General features: G+C 46.1%; 1 protein-coding gene across 1 annotated transcript in view; it reads right to left on the reverse strand.

Annotated features, from left to right (window-relative positions):
• Positions 1-21263, reverse strand: part of LOC141257813 (pecanex-like protein 2) — a 1433759-nt gene that overhangs the window by 843563 nt on the left and 568933 nt on the right. Inside the window, exons 14-15 of the mRNA XM_073672817.1 lie at positions 15775-15866; positions 9537-9643 (exon numbers count right to left, since the gene is read on the reverse strand). Coding sequence (XP_073528918.1) covers positions 9537-9643; positions 15775-15866 — 199 coding nt within the window. The remainder of the gene's footprint in view (positions 1-9536; positions 9644-15774; positions 15867-21263) is intronic.

Genomic DNA, 21263 nt, shown 5'->3' on the forward strand with positions numbered 1-21263 from the left:
AATGTGTACAATTTTGGTCACCGGTATATAAGAAGGATATAGCTGAACTAGAGAGGGTGCATAGAAGAGCAATCAAGGTTATTAAGGAATGGGTGGACTGTGTAGGGTTTGGTACTCACTCGGCTGCGGTTGAGGGAGGCACAGTGAAATCCAGGCTGGTTTATGAAACAGCATAAACCGCTCAGGAAGCAAAACAAAAACACAGCATTGTCCAGCACAAAGTTGAAACACAAAGTAAAATGTCCATACAACGCTGCGGGTTCGCCCCCTGAGGTTAGTGTTCAGTCCTTAGGTCCTTAGCACAGACCAACACTCTGGAGATCCACACATCTCCAGACACAGACCACAAATGAGACACTCGGTCTCCATTTTATATACACGCCCTGGGGTGGGGATATGTGAGCAGCCAATCCCTCCCAACTCTTATGACTGCTTGTAAAAACCGGCCCAGGTACGCCCTATTAACCCTCTCAGCACTGTGTGTGCTGGAGCATGCTTTTCCGGTTTTACACCACCGAAGCTAACAACCTGGGTGATACATATCTCCCCTCAAGGACCTGACCGGCGGCCATCTTACATACCCCACCCTGGCACCTTTCGCTAACAAACAGTGGACCCTCGACAATGCAACAGCATTGCCATGCAGTTTCCCATGCCTATGCTCTACATGGAAGCTGAACTCCTGAAGAATTAGGAACCACCTGGTCACTCGAGCATTGTTCCCTTTCTTCTCGCTCATCCACCTCAGTGGGGCATGGTCTGACACCAGCCTGAACTTCCTGCCTAAGAGGTAGTATCTTAGGGTGTCCAGCGCCCACCTGACTGCCAAACATTCCCTCACCACTATGGAGTAATTTCTCTCACAAGATGTCAGCTTCCGGCTTAAATACATTATAGGGTGATCTTCCCTGTTAATCTCTTGTGATAGGACAGCACCCAGCCTGACATCTGATGGACCACAAACTCCTTTGAGAAATTTGGTGCCACCAACTCCGGCTGTTTACACAGGGCTTGCTTGAGTTCCTTTTAGGCCATCTCAGGTTCTGGAGACCACTTAGCCATAGCCGATTTTGTCTTCTTAAGGAGGTCTGTCAAAGGGGTGGCTGATATGGCGAAGTTGGGGATGAACCGGCGGTAGTAGCTCAGGAACGCTCTGACCTGCTTTTTTGAAAGAGGTTGTGGCCAACCCCGGATCGCGTCAATTTTATTTATTTGGGGGCTTTATCATGCCTCTACCTACGACATAGCCCAAATATCTGGCCTCCTCCATGCCCTTGGCACATTTCTTTGGGTTGATGGAAGACCATGCCATCCGTAGAGCATCGAATATCACCTGGACTTTGCTCAGATGGCTACCCCAATCCTGGCTGTAGATCACGATATCATCCAGGTAGGCCGCTGCATACTTCCTGTGGGGAGCTAGGATCCGGTCCATGACTCTCTGAAAGGTAGCTGGTGCTCCTTTCAACCCAAATGGCATCCTGGTGTATTGGAAACACCCATCTGGCTTTCAAAAGGCGTTCTCCTTGGCCTCTTGGGACATAGGAATCTGCCAATACCCTTTTGTGAGGTCGAGGGGGGTAATGTATCTGGCCGGCCCTAGCTTTTCAATTAATTCATCTACCCTGGGCATTGGGTACGAATCAAACTTAGAGACGTCATTCAGTTTCCTGTAGTCATTGCAGAACTGCCATTCTCCATCTGCTTTTGGCACTAAGACTATGGGACTGGACCAGCCACTCTTGGACTCTTTGATGACCCCCAGATTCAGCATGCACTTCACCTCTAATGTCCTGAGTTGTGTTATTTGCATGGTTTTGCCTAACTCCTTCATTACCCTTGACATAAATGGGGTCCCTTAGTCCATTAGGATCTCCTTAGGCAAACCCATTCTAGAGAAGATGTGGACCAACTCCTGGGCTATACATTTGGCAGAGGAGTTACGTGGTGACATGGCTTCCGGATACTGTGTAGCATAGTCCAGTACCACCAGGATATACTGATGTCATCTGGCGGACTTGACCAGGGGCCCCACTAGATCCGTGGCTATGCAATCAAATGGTACCTCAATGATTGGCAACAGCACTAAGGGGTTACGGAAGTGGGCCACTGGGGAGGTCATTGGAAGGTGGGACATGACCTACAAAAATTTACAATTACTCGGTGACAACCAGGCCAATAGAACCTCTGGAGGATCCTTTCCTGGGTTTTCTCTACCCCCAGATGACTACCCAACACATGTTTATTGGCCATATCTAACACCCTGTGTCTGTACGGCCATGGCACTAGTAACTACTCGATCACCTCCCCTCCGAGCTTGGTGACCCAATATAGTAATTCCCCATTTAGAGCAAAGTGCGGATATCGGGTGTCAGCCCCCGACTTTTGAGCAGCACAATTCAGGACAGTGACATTATCAAACGCCCCTTTTAGAGTCAAGTCTCTGAGCTGGGCGGGCGGTTTCAACGTTTTCCCCGGACACCTCCAGCTCAGGGATGTTAGCCTCCGGGGATGCTGCCTCATCATCATCCCCAATAAGCACACAAAAAGGAAACCCGGCGGCGGCTGCCTGCGTTGAGGTTTCTTTAGGAGCGACCTGGTTGTTGTCCGGACAACCTGGCTTCCTCCCATTCTCCCACAAGTCCCAGAACAAGGCAAAGTCCCCCCCCTATTATAACAGGGTGCAACAGGTCCTTGACTATGCCCTCATGGGACTCAGCGCCATATTTTGTGTCTATGACCACTCGGGCCACAGGGTAGTCCTTAGCATCCCCATGGATACAACGGACGCAGTCTTTTTTCCCCGGAACAAGCCGATGAGAAATTGTGGCCCTTACTAGGGTTATCAAACTCCTCGAGTCTAACAGAGCAGTCGCTTACACTCCATTCACTGACACAAGGCATGCCTGCGGTTCCTCGCCTGGTTGAGGGACAGCACTGCAGGCAGGATATGCAAAGTATGAGCAGCGCCGTCCTGTGCTGCAGTCCATTGGCTCGTTTAGTCATGGGGCAACGGGCGGCTATGTGACCTGGGGTGTGACATCTCCAACATACTATGCTATTGGGGTGGGACCTTTGGCAGCAACTCAGACCCCTCCTGGGCTCCAGGACGCCCCCCAGATGTGGCTCTAGTTCCCCTCTTTTGGGTTTCCGCCACCTTTTGAGAACCCAAGTATGGAGACGCTATGACACCTGGCTTCCCCAAGGAACTCTCTACCGCCTGGTACCTTTCCACCAACCCCACCAGATCTTCGGCATTACAGGGATCTCCCTGGGCCACCCAGGCTTGCATCGACCTCGGCAGGGAATGTATGAACCTGTCCATGACGACCCTCTCCACCATCTGCGCTGGAGAGGAAGATTCAGCTTGCAACCACTTTTGGACCAGGTGTAGGAGGTCGAACATTTGGAACTGAGGAGGCTTATCACTGCAATAGGCCCAGTGGTGCACCCATTGCACCCTGACAGTCAGAGTCACTCCTAAGCATGCCTAGATTTCCGTTTTTAATTTGGCGTACTTTTTTGCATCCTGAAAGGCCAAGTCATAATAGGCTTTCTGCGGCTGTTAAATATTGTGCCAAAACCTCAGCCCACTGCTCCGGAGGCAATTTCTCCCACTCTGCCACCCTCTCAAAGACCGTTAGGAACGCCTCAACGTAATCACCCGGGGTCATCTTTTGTATGCTCTTCTTACCATTTTCCTTACATGAGAGTCATCACTTGGAGTTGGGGGTGGGGCGGTTGCCCTGCCACGGATCACCTCAGCCAGGAGCTCCATCTTTGCTTGTGTTGCAGTTGATGCATCTGCTGCTGCTGTTGCCACTGGTGCTGCTGCGCCTGCTGCTGCTATTGCCACTGCTGCTGCTGTTGATGCTGCTGGAGGTCAGCCTGCACCAGTTGCTTTATCAGCTTCTCCATGCTGCCGGACATCCCTTGCTGGCTGGCGGCCTTCACCCAGGACATAGACGGTTTTCTGTAGCAGTCACACTGCCCCTTGGGATTCGTGCCCATGCTTCTAGCACCAAATGTAGGGTTTGGTACTCACCCGGCTGCGGTTGAGGTAGGCATAGAAGCATTTTCAGTAAAATCCAGGCTGGTTTATTAAACAGCATAAACCGCTCAGGAAGATAAACAAAAACACAGCCTTGTCTGGCACAAGGTGGAAACACAAAGTAAAATGTCCATACAACGTTGCGGGTTTGCCCGCTCAGGTTAGTGTTCAGTCCTTAGGTCCTTAGCACAGACCAACACTCTGGAGATCCACACATCTCCAGACACAGACCACAAATGAGACACTCGGTCTCCATTTTATATACACACCCTGGGGTGGGGATATGTGAGCAGCCAATCCCTCCCAATTCTTATGACTGCTCGTAAAAACCGGCCCTGATACACCTTACTAACCCTCTCAGCACTATGTGTGCTGGAGCATGCTTTTCCGGCTTTACATCACTGAAGCTACCAACCTGGGTGATACATATCTCGCCTCAAGGACCTGACCGGCGGCCATCTTACAACTGCAATAACAAGATAGATTATTAAACTTGGGGTTATTATGTTTGGAAAAACTGAGGCTTAGGGGCGATCTTATTACAATGTAAAAATATATGAGGGGACAGTACAGAGATCTTCCTAATGATCTTTTTACACTTAGGCCTGCAATAGGGGCAAGGGGGCATCCTCTACATCTAGAGGAAAGAAAGTTTAATCATTATCACAGATGCAGATTATTTCCTGTAAGAGCAGTGAGACTATGGAACTCTCTGCTAAATAATGTTGTAATGGTTGATTCACTACTAAAATTCTAGAAGGACCTTGATGCCTTTCTTGATAAATACAATATTACAGGTTATATATACTAGATTCCGTGATGGAGCGTTGATCCAGGGAACTAGCCTGATTGCCGTATGGAGTCGGGAAGGAATATGAAGCTATTAGTGTCTTTCACATGGGTTTTTTTGCCTTCCTCTGGATCAACATGTTAGTTTATAGCTTGTACTCAATTGACTTAAGTCTACTTCCAACCTTATAGCTATGAAACTATGAAATAAATCTAATACATGGACACTGGCAAGCAATAGATAACAGGCTATACAGCAAATAATGTGCTGAATAAATATGTAAATTCCATAACAATGCACATCTATATTGGGACACACACTAAATAATCCATATACCATGGAACATAGTGAGCCCTACATAATGTGGAATATCTCCTGAAAAAAATGAATCAAATGAAACATTTTTTTTTGTATAGAGCACTAGAAAAACCTAAAGCTTGCTGTGACTCTGGTATTGGCACCCTTTCTATTCATTTAGTATGGATTTTGACTCGCCTATGGTAAATCACAAAAGAGATTCACCTGTGATTAATGGTTGGTGCCCATGTGACATGAATTAGCCAATGAATGATGACTTCAGTGTTTTAAAAAGCCACATGGAAGGCCCTGTTCCTTTGTCAAAATGGTGAAGACAAAGGAGCTGTCTGAGGACATCAGAACTGCTATTATTGGCAAACACAAGACTTCCAAAGGGTATATGGCTGTGGCACCCTGCTACCACAGGTACCACAGGACCCAAAAGGGTGCATGGACGGACTTCTCCACAAGAGGCCCTCACTACAAACAAACACCTCCACCCTTCCACCTCATACCACCAGAGGGAGCCTGTTAGGGATATATATATGGAGAGTAGAGTCAGGCAGCTGAGTTCAGTCAGACAGTGTGCTGGCACTTAGACCAGTGAAGAAGCAGCACGTCTGCTGCTGTATTGAGGGCCCCAAGTGTAGCTGAGGCAAGGAGAGAGGAGAGAGAAGTTAAGGGGGCAGAGGAGCATCACAGGCTCACCCCAAGACACAATCTGGACACCGGGTCCGCGCCTACAGGGTTCTCTATACCCAGTAGGGACAAGCGGCATACCAGGAGGCTTCCAGACCCCTGGTCATCCTGAAGCTACCATCAAATACAGGACTAGGAACCACGAAGGCCCCTGCGTCCAGGGATAGTGGTTGCCAAAGGAAAGTCCTACTACTAAGCGGTCAGGTGAGAGAGCAACGCAACATAGAAGCCAGGCCAAGTTCCAGGCTGGCCAGAAGCTTAGAGAGAGGGAGACACGGCTCAGGAGGCCTTAAACCCACTCACTGGGGAGAGTCCTGAAGTGCACCCTTCCTAGCAAGTACCTTGGATCATACCTGCCGTTACACCAGTAAAGGTACTGAAGCGAATCCCCTGTGTGCGTGTCCGTCATTCCCACTGACCCGACCGGGCCATCTCTCACCGGCATCCCATCCATCAACCCTGCCCCGGGGGCCCGCTCCGCCTGTGGGGAGCAGAATCATCCCAGCTGCCATCCCATCACTCCCAGAGGTCTTCAGCAGCGCCGGTAACCATTACCGGAAACCACAGGTGGCGTCACGAGACAAACTAAAAACACTAAAACCCCCCTTTTAAAGAGTGACCCAGAGGACGGGCCCAGGAGCCGACCGCCGTGATATCCTGCAAAGAAGGTAAAGGCCCGGGTACCGAGTCTCCCCCATATATTCCCCCTGGGCGAGACATGGCCATCTCCAAAGACCTTGGTATCCCAGTTACAACAGTGCGCAATCTTATTAAGAAGTTTGCCAAGCATGGAACCTTCTAGAACCGCCCTGGACATGGGGGAAAGAGGGAAATTGACAAGAGATGTCTTCGAAGGTTGGTGCGAAAGGTGGATAAAACAACAAGTCAAACATCCAATGACTTGAAGGCCAACCTGGAACAGTCTGCGGTCATGGTTTCTACAAGCACCATACGCCGCACACCAAACCAAGCTGAGCTTTATGGGCGAAGGCCAAGGAAGAAACCATTGCTGAAAAAAAGACATAAAAAGGAACGACGGATCTTTGCCAAAGAGTACCTTGACACACCACAAACCTTCTGGGAAAATGTTCTGTGGACAGATGAAACAAAAATAGAGCTTTTTGGCAATGTACAGCAACAGTTTGTTGACAGACAGCACAATGAAGCTTATAAAGAAAAGAACACCTTACCAACAGTTAAGCATGATGGAAGATCCATAATGCTGTGGGGTAGCTTTGCTGCATCTGGTACTGGAGGCCTTGTCTGTATCACAGGAATCATGAAATCATAGAATTATCAAGAGATTTTAGAGCGAAATACCCAGTGTAAGAAAACATGGTTTGAGTCGAAGAACAAGGGTCCTCCAGCAAGACAATGACCCAAAGCACACACCCAAAAGTACACAGGAATGGTTGAAAAAGAAAAAAATGCACTGTTTTAAAATGGCCAGCATTGAGTCCTGACCTCAATGCCATTGAAAATCTTTGGGGTGAACTGAAATCTGCCATTGGGAACAAGAACCCTGCAAGCATTCAAAAGCTTGAACAAACTGCAAAGGAAGAGTGGGAGAAAATTCCAGCTGAGAAGTGCAAGAAGCTTATAGATGGCTACAAGAAACGTTTGGAGGCTGTCATCAATGCCAAAGGATGTGCAACCAAGCATTAATTAGGGATGCCTTTATTTCTGTACATGCTGTTTATTCTGTTTCTTCTTTCATATTGAAACATGGAAGTTGAAAAACAATGTTTTATTGTTGTATTATTTGGATAACTAATTAAAAAATCCTGAGGATATAAGTTTGGTTCATTTCCATTTATTTCTGAAGATATTTTACAAACTATGAAAAAAATGAAGGGATGCCAATAATGGTGAGCAGCACTGTATTATATAGAGAACTATTTATGGGGCCATCATACTATGTAGAAAACTATTTATGGGACCATCATAGTATGTGGAGGACTATTTATGGGACCATCATACTATGTGGAGGACTATTTATGGGACCATCATACTATGTGGAGGACTATTTATGGGACCATCATAGTATGTGGAGAGCTATTTATGGGACCATCATACTATGTGGAGGACTATTTATGGGACCATCATACTATGTGGAGGACTATTTATGGGACCATCATACTATGTGGAGGACTATTTATGGGACCATCATAGTGTGTGGAGGACTATTTATGGGAGCATCATACTATGTGAAGGTCTATTTATGGGGCCATCGCCATCATACTCTGTGGAGATCTATTTATGTGGTCATCATACTATGTGGAGAGCTATTTATGGGACCATCATAATATATGGAGGGCTATTTATGGTAATATCATACTATGTAGAGGACTATTTATGGGGCCATCATACTTTTTTAGGGTTATGTGGAGGCCATCATACTATTCGGAGGGCTATGTGGGGGGCATCACGCTACTTGGAGGGATATGTGGGGACCATGATACTATTTGGAGTGCAATGGGGGCAATTATACTGTCTGGAGGGTTGTGTGGGGCCATTATATTGTGTGGAGGGTTTTGTGGAGGTCATTATACTATCCGGAGGGCTATCTCGGAGGCCATCATACTATTTGGAGTGCTAGTGGGGGCCATTATAGTGTGTAGGAACACTAAAGAGGTTTCAAAAAGGGCAAAATTATTTTGTAAAACCTGGAAAATTGTAGCATATGCTCTACAGCAGAAATTATATGGATAATAGCTCTGCAATTTTCAATGTCATTTCCAATGTTGAGACTGCTTAAGGACCTTTGCTAACATCACAGTCTATGTGTGTATGTGATCAATGTATGCATGTGTCTGTATGTAGGTAGGTGCTCTGTATATGTGGGTGCTCTGTGTCTGTATGTAGGGGCTCCATGTATGCATATAGGTGCTCTGTGTGTGTGAGTGTGTATATATATATATACATATATGTGTGTGTATGTGCTGCTAATAATATATTGTATTGCGACAGATCGATATATATTAGTGATTGTTCAGTGCCCATCATTCTTCGTCAGCCTGTTTAAAGAGGCTGGTAAACAAGCACTGAATGACTACAATGTTGATCCCGCTAGTTTAATGGCCTGAACTCAGCTCATGTAAATGCAACCGAAATATTTGTGTGATGGTGCAATATGTTAGCATTTAGGGCCCCACTTTAAACTTTTGCCCAGGGCCCCACTTTGCTCCTAGTTCCCGTGCTGCTCCACTCACAGCAACATGTGGTCTCAAGTTCTGCACAGCTGGTGCAATGTAGTGATGTTATCACACCCGCTGTGCTGAGATGTCAGAGCTCAGAGAGCACAGGGAGAATCATCCAGTTGAAAGTGTGATGCTGGGCAAGGCGGCACTCTAGAGAATATAAACTTTAAAGATCCAGGACTGTATCCGGAGAGGAGACTAGGGGGCTAGCTTCTCCCAGTGATGCTGCAGATGATTGACAGGTCTGCCATAGCTAGAAAAAATCTCAATCACCTCCAGCAGCGCTGGGAGAAGCAGGCCGGGGCGGTGCCCAACTAGTAGCCTCTCCGGATACGGTCTCCAGCTGGATCATTAAAGTACAGCCAGGCTCTGATTAATGCGGCCTATGGTTTGGGCAATAAGAATCAAGTGACTGCTTTCCTTTTCAGCTGGTAAAAAGTACAATATATACCTATACCTATTAGTACAGAGAAATCGTAAATCAGAAATCTGTACTCACATTATGATTGAAGGGTCACTACCTTGCCGGCTCAAATGATATGAAAGTGCAACCAAAAGGCCACAGAATACAGAAAATACTGGAGAAAGGTGTTGATCCCATGTTTCCTAATAAAATAAGCGAAAATACTCCAATATTAGTTCTATAATATAAGACACATTTATACAATATTTGTACAGGAGAACCATGCAATGAATGATTCACACCAGCAGTGCATCTACTATATACCCTAGCCAAGAAAAATCAACTACTTTATATATATTTTATTACACCTGCACATGTCTATTAATTCAATACATTAAAGACACCAACATTTTAAAACCTGTGCAGGTAACTACCATTCGGTAAGTCTGACATCAGTAGTGTGCAAAGTTTTTGAGGGCATCATAAGGGATCACCTGCAGAGTTATATTGCAGAGTTATAATGTAATAACTGACAGCCAGCATGGATTCATGAAGGATAAGTCGTGTCTAACCAACATGTTGGGTGTCTATGAGGATGTAAGTGCAAATCTGGATGTTGGTAATGCGGCTGATGTGATTTATCTGGACTTTGCAAAGGCATTTGATACTGTACCACATAACAGCCTTATACTCCAGCTACAGAAGCAAGGACTTGGGGGAACTATATGGGTAAGGAATTGGCTAAATGATAGGAAACAAAGAGTTGTCCTAAATGGTACATTCTCTAAATGGCATATTGTGCACAGTGTGTGTGGCACCCTGCTGCGCATTGGTGCCACAGATCCCAGAGGGGTGCATGGATGGACTTCTCCACAAGAGGCCCTCATAGCATTCACACACCTCCACCCTACCACCTCAGACCACCAGAGGGAGCCCGGATAGGGATATATATACTGGAGGGTGGAGTTAGGCAGTCAGTCTGTTGAGAGGAGCTCATGCAGAAGCTAGCCTGCAGTGGAGCTCAGTCAGTTCAGTCCAGACTCAGGGAGCTCGAGTTAGTGAGCCTAGGGCGTGCCGACGCCAAAAGAGCGGTGAAGAGTAGCGAGGCCTACTGCCCGTGTGAAGCCTAGAGAGGGCCCCGAGCGTGGCCGAAGGCAAGTGGAGTAAGCAAGCAACATAGGGGGCAGAGGAGCTTAACCAGCTCACCCCAAAACCATTTACCGGACACCAGGTCCGCGTCTGCAGGGATTCCTTACATCCAGCAGAAACAATCGGAACCCCTGGCGAACTATATGTCCCAGGAACCCCAAAAGCTGATTATGTACCAGGGTCAGCAGTCACGGAGGCCCAAGAGACCAGGGAGTGTGATCTCCAACAGAAGGCCCTACCACCAGGTCAGCAGGTGCAAGACAGAGACCAAGTTAGGCCTACCTCCAGGCAGGTCAGAAACTTATCAAGGAAAGGCAAGGAACAGGAAGCCCTACACCCGCTCACTGGGGAGAGTCCTGATATGCACCCTTCACCCTGAAGTGCCCTGGACCGTGCCAGAAACACCACCAGTAAAGGTACTGAAGTGAACTCCGGTGTGCGTGCCTATTCTTCTATCCTTCCTCTGACCCAGCTGGGTCCCCTCTGTCCTGCATCTCTACACTTTCGCTGCCCTGAGGCCCCGCTCCACCTGTGGGGAGCCCCACCAACTAAGCTGCCTGAACACCGGCCTCAGAGGACTGTCGCAGCGCTGGTGATCCTCACCAGACACCACAGGTGGCGTCATGAACATTTCCCTATCCGATATAACTTCCCCCTTCTTTTAAGATTGACCCCAGGGTACGGGCTCGGGAGCCGGCCACCGCGAAATCCCCCAAGATCAGGCAACAACAAGGCCCGGGCGCGGAGTCGTCCCCATCCCCTGGGCGCGTCATGTGGTGCGGCAAGGATCTGTACTAGGACCCATTCTTTTTAACCTCTATATTAATGACCTGAGGGATGGGATTGAGAGTAAAGTGTCAGCTTTTGCTGAAGATACCAAACTATGTAGGATATTAAAATCTGACCTTGACATTACGATATTGCAGAACGATCTGGATAAGATGACTGAATGGGCAAACACTTGGCAGATGAGGATAAATGTAAATAAATGTAGAGTAATGCGCCTAGGATGGAGTAATCCTATTGCTGCATATACATTAAATAGGAGTATACTCGGGGCTACAGAGCAGGAGAAGGATTTGGGTATTCTGGTTACAAGTAAGCTGAGCAGCAGTACTCAATGTCAAGCAGCTGCTGCAAAAGCAAACAAGAGTTTAGGATGTATAAAAAGAGAAATTAAATCCCGCGATCCCAAAATATTGTTGCCCCTTTATAAATCACTGGTGAGGCCACATCTGGAATATGGGATCCAGTTTTGGGCTCCACATTTTAAAAAGGATATTCAGAAGTTAGAGTCAGTTCAAAGGCGGGCAACTAGATTATTACAAGGGATGAAGAGGTTGGAAAAGTTGGGCTTGTTTAGCTTAGAAAAAAGACGCCTCAGAGAAGATCTGTATAAATAAATAGGTTATTTCTGCCAAATGACTAGCACATGACTTATTCCTTCCAAAGACCATACCAAGAACCAGGGGGCATGCATTACGGATGGAAGAAAGGCAATTCCAGCAGCTAAATAGGAAAGGGTTCTTTACAGTTAGAGCAGTCAGAATGTGGAATTCCGAACACAAGAGGTCCCCCACAGGTGCAACAGTCACTGTGAGGGCCCCCATACACAGTATAATATCATTCAAAGGTCTCCCACAAAGTATGAGGGCCCTCTTGGAAAATGGAGAGGAAAAACAAAAACAAAAAAACGGAAATTTGTAATGTCATGAAGGGGTTAATAAAATTGCTTGAATAATTTAAGCATTTTCTGCATAATTATTATTATTATTATTATTATTTTTGCCACACGCTGCATTTACTGGTGGCGCCTTTTCTTTATATTGTTATATATTCAGAAGTAGCTGAGTGTTTCCACTGCTTATGTTACAGTAGACTTGATATGATGAAATCAGAAGCAAACGTCCATGGAAAAATGTTGAGGATTGTAAAATCAGTTCAGATATTTTACCACAACCTATCAATGAAATTGTGTAGTACTGCAGTCGGCAACAAATCGGCCACATTTGAACATACAGAACTCTTATATCTTAATTAGTGATGAGCGAGCATGCTTGCCCCTGCTCGGTACTCGCCCGAGCATCTCAGTACTCGAGATGCTCGAAGCTCGCCGAGTACTTTCGAGATGCTCGGGCGGGAGCTCGGGTCCCCGTCCTGCATGTTTGGCGCTCTTTAGAGCACCAATCATGCAGGGATTGTCTGGCACTCACTGTAGTGCCGCAGCCATGGTGGTTGTGGCATTACAGTGGTTGCCCAAATCGATGGGAACAGTGCTCACAGTGAAACATGAAAAGCCGGCAATTCAGCAGCGAATTTTCCCACGCTGTCAGTGACGTGCATGAGGTGAGCTGAGTTCATTGGACATGAACTCGGCTCATCTGGATGCCATCACAGCCAGACACTGAGGAGCGCAAGCATGCCTGCGCTTCTCAGTGTCTGCGGCATGGCAAGCTGGATGGCAGCTTTCGGCTGCGATCCAACCTGTCATGTGAATGTAGCAGAGCTGGAGCCATCCTGGCAACCATGGAAAGGTAAGGATGAGGTTGCTTTATTATTTTACTTTTATTGCAGAAGACATTGGCTTCAGCTGGAATGGGCGTGATGGTAAGTATGGTTTAATTTAGAACATTAAAGAATTGTATGTTTATTTCAATTAAAGGACTTTATTCTGGGTGTTTGTGTTTTTTTTAACTTTGACTACGGGGTTAGTAATGGGGGTGTCTTATAGACGCCTCTCCATTACTAACATGGGCTTGATGTCAGCTAGCATTATAAGCTGACATCAACCCCAGCCCTATTACCCCCACAGCCACCGCTACAGGGCAGTGGGAAGAGCGAGGCTAAGTGCCAGAATTGGCGCATCCTGTGGATGCCCCATTTCTGGGGTGGCTGACGTTTCAAGCCTGAGAGGGGGCCAATATTCATGGCACCCTTCCTGGGCTATTAATATCAGCTCCCAGCTGTCTGCCTAGCCTTTGCTAGCTATTAAAATAGGGGGGACCCCACGTCATTTTTTTGGGTGGCCCCCCATTTTAATAGCTAGTAAAGGCTAGGTATTCAGCTGGGGGCTGATATTAGTAGCCTGGGAAGGTCCATGGGTATTACCCCCTTCCCAGGCTTCAAACATCTGCCCCAGCCGTCTGCTTAACCTCCGCTAGAGACTAAAATTACAGGGAACCCCACGCCAATTTTTTTCTTAATAAATCCTTTATTTTAACACTAAATGACAAGTACAGTAATCAAGACTATCACTGTACTTATTATATATGTGACTGACATGTTTCTATCTATCTAATCTATGTGTGATGCTCTATTCTTTCTGTTCTAAATTGTCTGGTACCAGTGTATGCTGCTGATGAATTACCGGCCGGCTTTTTTAAAGAGACGGGTGTGTCGCGCCCAGAAGATGGGGAGGACTCGGCGCCCGGGCCTTGTTGTGGCCTGACAATGGGGGATGTCGCGGTGGTTGCCAAACACTATTATATTTTTTTAATAAATCCTTTATTTTAACACTAAATAACAAGTACAGTAACCAACACTGTCACTGTACTTATTATATATGTGACTGACATGTTTCTATCTATCTAATCTATGTGTGATGCTCTATTCTTTCTGTTCTAAATTGTTGGATACCGGTGTATGCCGCTGATGAATTACCGGCCGGCTTTTTTAAAGAGACGGGTGTGTCGCGCCCAGAAGATGGGGAGGACTCGGCGCCCGGGCCTTGTTGTGGCCTGACAATGGGGGATGTCGCGGTGGTTGCCTCCCGGGCCCGTACCCTGGGCCTCTCTTTTAAAAGGGTGGATGATTATGTTTACAAGTTCGTGATGCCACCTGCGGTGTCTGGTGAGGATCACCAGCGCTGCGGCAGCCCACTGAGGCCGGTGTTAAGGCAGCTTGCGTGGTATAGCTCCCCACAGGTGGAGCTAGGCCTCAGGGCAGCGGGGAAGAAAGGATGCAGGACAGATGGGATTCAGCCGGGTCAGAGCAAGAACAGGGACAGACACGAGTCACTTCAGTACCTTTTACTGATGGAAATTCAGGCACATCCCGGAGCACTGCAGGGTGAAGGGTGCATATCAGGATCCTCCCCAATGAGTGGGTATAGGGCCTCCTGTTTCTTGCCTTTGTGTAGTAAGTTTCTGACTTGCCTGGAGCTAGGCCTAACTTGGTTTCTGTTCTGCAGCGGCTGACTTTGTGGTAGGGCCTTCTCTTGGAATACGCATTCCCAGCTTGCGGGGCCTCCGTGACTCCTGGCTCTGTTACGTATCAGCTCTTGGGTGATCCTAGGACCTGAAGTCTTCCAGGGGTCTCCGGTTGTCTCTACAGGGGGATATACGGCTCTGTAGACGCGGAGCCGGTGTCCGGTATATGATTTCTGGGGTTAGCTTGTACAGCTCCTCTGCCCCCAATGCTACTCACTCCTCTAACATTCGGCCTACTCGGGGCCCTCACTAGGCTATACACACTAGCAGTTAGCTGTCTGCTTCTTCTGCCGCTCTTATGGCGTCGGCACACCTTAAGCTCTAACTGAGCTCCCTGAATCTAGCTAGCAGGAGCCTCGTGCTCCACTGCTGAACTATTAGCTGAGTTCTCTAAACTAGACTGAGCTCCACTGCAGACTGACCTCTCTCAGGCTTCTCTACGGCAGGAACTCTTCAGCGGAACTGACTGCCTAGCTCCACCTTCCCTTTTTATATCCCTAACGGGCTCCCTCTGGTGGTCTGAGGTGGAAGGTGGAGGTGTGTGTGTGCTGTGAGGGCCTCTTGTGGAGGAATCCGTTAATGCACCCCTCTAGGATCTGTGGCTCCAAGCGCAGCAGGGCGCCACAGGTGCATGAAAATCGGAGGGCACTAGTGTGTTCCAAGTGCCCTGCTATGTTTTTCATGCACCCTACTATATACCGTGCCTGCTTGTCTGCCTATATATTCCGCCTGCCTGACGTTTAATTGAGCACCACTCCCATCGATTTGGCCAATTTTTGACCTTCTGCAGACCACCGGGTGGACCACCAGAAAAATGCTCGAGTTTCCCATAGACTTACATTGGGCTCGTTGCTCGGGTCGAGCACCCGAGTATTCCAATGTGCTCGACCCGAGCTTCGAGCACCCGAGCATTTTAGTGCTCGCTCATCACTAATCTTAATGTATATCAAATTTTGTGGGTAGTAATTGAAACTTACCTTTATGGAATAGCTGCAGATGCTGTATAGCATGACAACAGCTAGAATGCTCCGAAGTAAGCTATAAAGTGATGATCCAAACCCAGCAGTTGCTGCAATATAAGTGATATAATCAATCTATTATTGCTTTCAATAACTTTGTAAAAATAAAATAAATTACAATTTTACACATTCATCAAGACCTTAAAAAAGGATTAAAGAAACTAAAGTACAGATTCATGATACCTCATTGGTATGGAGCACAAACATCATTTGAGGTGTTTACGACATTCATACAATATCAGAACAGCTCAAATAAACAATGGTATCAATCATAATACAGTGCAGTAACAACAGTTAAAAGACATATGAACAGTATACAGATGTATGAAAGATGCACTCTATGGACAAAAGTATTGGAGCATACCGCTTAAAGGGAGTCTGTCACCCCCAAAAGGCTAATTAAATCACTAACACAGGTACGTAGGGGATTTTGTCCCTATAAAAATCCCACCTGTAGTATAGATGTTAAAGATTTAGTTGGCAGAAATAAACTATTTATTTTGCTTGCAAATGAAGGGGCTTTCGGAGCACCCGTAGTGTGGCCAGGAGCTCAGTGCGTTAAGCCGCCTCAACTTCCAAACTAAGCACTTTTTCGTTTCATATCAAGTGACTGCTGCCTGAACTCAATCAGCGACGCGACAGTTCCGCAGTGACTGCAACAGCCCAACTCAGTGTCATCGCTGGCTTCTGCATGCACTAATATTGTAGCAATTTCTCAGATGGGTTTTTTTCTGTTTTTGCAGCTTAAGGATGGCTTGTTTCACCTGCATGGAGAGCTCCTTTGACTGCATGTTTGCTTCACAGCAAAACCTTCCAACTGCAAGCACCACGCCTCAAATCAACTCCAGGCCTTTTATCTGCTTAATTGAGAATGACATAACGAAGGGATTGCCCACACCTGTCCATGAAATAGCCTTGGAGTCAATTGTCCAATTACTTTTGGTCCCTTTAAAAACAGGGTGGCACATGTTAAGGAGCTGAAACTCCTAAACCCTTCATCCAATTTTAATGTGGATACCCTCAAATGAAAGCCGAAAGTCTGAACTTCAACTGCATCTGAATTGTTTTGTTTAAAATTCATTGTGGTAATGTCTATAACCAAAATTAGAAAAATGTTGTCTCTGTCCAAATATATATGGACCTAACTGTACCTTTTAAATAAATTACTATTAAATAAACAAATTTTTAATCAGTGTTTTTCTATCCAGAATAAAGATACTATTATAGATTTTTCAGGCTCCTTTTTATATATAATATATCTATTTGCATCCACTATTTATTACATATCTAGGGACCCCTTTTTGCTCTGGGTGTGTCTCCTGGAGCCTATACATCAGGTGTGCTTAGGGGAATTAAAACTCCTCTGTAGGTGGAAAGGTTAATTAGTAGTGCTATATAATCATGATGAGCATGGGGGGGGGGCACTCCCTGAAGAAGGAGGACAGTGATTCCTTCGATACGCGTTGGATTTTGTGGCCGCTCTGAGGCTCTCTGAGGAGTGACATCACTCTAACCACTTACCCCCCGTGTGAGGCATCAGCTAGCGACGTAGCTTCCGGCCGGAGTACGCCGAGGGTTGAGCGCCAGCTGAAGATTCACGGCAAGTGGCATCTCTGGGAGGACGCTCCCATTGCAGACTTTTTCACCGCCAGGCATTATACGGGGATTCCAGGACCCAGCACAATATAGGAGGACAAAGCAAACTACACAGGTACTTTAACCATTGTGCTATCCACTGCATTGGTTCATATGTAGTGTCTAATTGGATGGTTTTATCAGTTGTCTCTGTGATCCCTATAGCAGCACAATAGGGGATTGCAGGTGCAGGGATTTTTTTTCCCCATTTTATTATAGACACTATTGTAGGTAGGTCTATTACGACATTAGCCGGATTACTCCTGACATATGTTTACCCTGGTGTTCTAGATTCTTTCAGACATTTATTTTTGACGTCTGCGAGTGCGGTAGTATATACTCCATTCACTACATTTATTCCCACAGGCAGGTGATCACACGAAACCTGCCCTATTACCAGCAGCTGCATTTCTTCTAGCAATTGTATAGAGCAAGTGGGTGGTGATTTTTAATTATTTGATATATTATTATTCATTGCGTCCAATGGGTGTTCATTCTTAACTTTATGCTAAATACCTCTTGATCCTCTTGGATCTTCTGTGTGGTCCGAGTTTCAGTGTCAAGATGACAATTAGGACATTCTTGATACTGTGGGCAGGGGTGTCCTTAGGGGTATGTGACCGCACAGGGTGCATCTCACTGTCCCTTTGAAGCGGGTGCCACACAGTCATGTTGGTTCAGCAGTTCAACCAGCTGTTGCAGTGACCATTAGGCAAACTGTCAATGAGTAATAAGACCACCAGATTCACTCTCTGACAGCCCGTTCAGCTGTTTATGCTCTTATGCACTTAGCAGCACTGACTTTAGTGGTTGAAACAAGAACTAATTCAATATTTTTTGTGAACAAGGCTTTGACGTAAAGGATTTTCTGAAAGTTCAAAGCATCTTTTTGTAGAGGTATGTGTGTTCTATATAATGCAATTTGACATTTTACAAGTCCTGTGTACATAACCTTTGGCCATAAATCCATCATCTCATTTAAAGGAGTTGTCCACTCAAAACCAATTTGTCTGTAGTCACTCTGTGTGACTGCAGCCTTATGAATCCCACCAATGCGGGGGATTTGTCGGTTTCAGACCAGGGACCAGAGGGTATGTATGAGTTATACATACTCCAGCCAGTGGGAATGGCCTTGCTCCGTACACTTGTATTGAGTAAGACACGCCCACTAGCCATCCGCATCACTAGATGGGGCGTGGCCTCGCTCAATAAAAGTGAATGGAGCAAGGCCGCACCCACTGGCCGGGAGTATGTATAACACATACATACCCTCCGGTTCCAGGTCTCAAACCGGCGAATCTCCACAGTGCACAGTGTCTGCGCTGGGGGGATTCATAAGTCTGCAGTTACACAGAGTGACTACAGACAAATCGGTTTTGAGTGGACAACTCCTTTAAATGAGATGATGGATTTATGGCCAAAGGTTATGTACAAAGGACTTGTAAAATGTCAAATTGCCTTATATAGAACACACATACCTCTACAAAAAGATGTTTTGAACTTTCAGAAAATCCTTTACTTCAAAGTCTTGTTCACAAAAAATTTTGAATTAGTTCTTGTTTCAACCACTGAAGTCAGTGCTGCTAAGTGCACTTATCAGTTTTGACTGGACAACCCCTTTAAGGAACTTTGAAGGCCCACGAAGATTATCCATTGAGGTTCTCATTTTAAAACAAAGTTAATGCTAAGGCTCATAGTACCAAACATACAGTATGAAATCAAACATTTAAACTTCTGCATTGAAAGTCTTGCTCTTCACAAATGAGTAGGCCGCAAATCATTTACCAATCAGACCAATATCCTTTTTTTTTTCTTTCTTTCTTGTGTCTTCAAGGACACAGTCAGTGTTGGCACTGAGGGGTAAAGCTGGGTACTTGCCCAGGGCCCCCTAGAGCATGGCAGGCCTTAGCTATATGCCACTTGAGCAATAGCACAGTGCACCAGTCGGCAGACTGCAGCGAGCCCGATCTCCCCCCTCCCTCTGGGCTTCTGCACACTTTCCTGTCAGATCACAGAACCAGAGAGAAGCGACGGGGTCTGCACAGCACTGAGGAGACTTAATTGTCCTCAGCCTCTCGCCCTTCCAATCTCGTCCTGTGCATTCAGGAGTTCTCTGTGACTGGCTGTTCAATTGCAACAGCACAGCGGAGACAGGAAACCTGAATAAAGCCAGCGCTGATTGGCCAAACATGAAGCAGTCAGTGTCAGCCTTGAGCTCAGCTGCTGCATCTACTCACATGGGGAGAGCCTCAGTCAGGAACTAGTGCTGCACATGCAGAGCTGCTAATAGGAATTTCAGGGCCCCATACTGGTAAAAATTTTAAGCCCCCTTGATACTCAGCCCAGGCTCCACCCCAGCTCCGCCTCCACCCCTCGAACCATCCACAGTCCCACCGCCCACTCTTAGAAAAACTCCACTTCTGCACCACATCCTCACCAATAACACATTAACAGTTCCCATTGAACACTATATCACATACACACGTGGTCAAAATTGTTGGTACCCCTCGTTTAAAGAAAAACCCACAATGGTCACAGAAATAACTTGAATCTGACAAAAGTAAAAATAAATTAAAAATCTATGAAAATAAACAAATGAAAGTCAGACATTGCTTTTCAACCCTGCTTCCACAGAATTTTTAAAAAAATTAAACTCATGAAATAGGCCTGGACAGAAATGATGGTACTCTTAACTTAATATTTTGTTGAACAACCTTTTTAGGCAATGACTGCAATCAAACGATTCCTGTAACTGTCAATGAGACTTCTGCACCTCTTGACAGGTATTTTGGCCCACTCCTCATGAGAAAACTGCTCCAGTTATCTCGTGTTTGAAGGTTGCCTTTTCCAGACGGCATGTTTCAGCTCTTTCCAAAGATGCTCAATAGGATTTAGGTCAGGGCTCATAGAAGGCCACTTCAGAACAGTCCAATGTCTACCTCTTAGCCATTCTTGGGTGTTTTTAGCTGTGTGTTTTGGGTCATTATTCTGTTGCAAGACCCATGACCTGTGACTGAGACCAAGCTTTCTGACACTGGGCAGCATATTTCTCTCTTGAATCCCTTGATAGTCTTAAGATTTCATTGTACCCTGCAAAGATTCAAGACACCCTGTGCCAGATGCAGCAAAGCAGCCCCAGAACACAACAGAGCCTCCTCCATGTTTCACAGTAGGGACAGTGTTCTTTTCTTGATAAGCTTCATTTTTCCGTCTGTGAACATAGAGCTGATGTGCCTTGCCAAAAACTTCCATTTTTGTCTCATCTGTCCATAGGACATTCTCCCAGAAGCTTTGTGGCTTGCCAAAATGTAGTTTTGCAAATTCCAGTCTGGCTTTTTTATGATTTTTTTTCAACAATGGTGCTCTTCTTGGTTGTCTCCCATGAAGTCCACTTTGGATCAAACAACGACGGATGGTGTGATCTGACACTGTTGTTCCTTGGGCTTGAAGTTCACCTTTAATCTCTTTAGAAGTTATCCTGGGCTCTTTTGCTGCCATTCATATTATCCATCTCTTTGATTTGTCATCAATTTTCCTTCTGCGGCCATGTCCAGGGAGGTTGGCTACAGTCCCATGGATCTTACATTTCTGAATAATATGTGCAACTGTAGTCACAGGAACATCAAGCTGCTTGGAGATGGTCTTACAACCTTTACCTTTAACATGCTTGTCTATAATTTTCTTTCTAATCTCCTGAGACAACTCTTTGCTTCCTCTGGTCCATGTTGAGTATGGTACACACCATGTCACCAAACAGCACAGTGAGTATCTGTAGCCCTATATACAGGCCCACTGATTACAAGATTGTAGAC

This window comes from Phyllobates terribilis, unplaced genomic scaffold (genome assembly GCF_046119375.1).
Source record: "Phyllobates terribilis strain yellow unplaced genomic scaffold, ASM4611937v1 Scaffold_3__8_contigs__length_932513732, whole genome shotgun sequence".
NCBI classification, from domain to species: Eukaryota; Metazoa; Chordata; class Amphibia; order Anura; family Dendrobatidae; genus Phyllobates; species Phyllobates terribilis.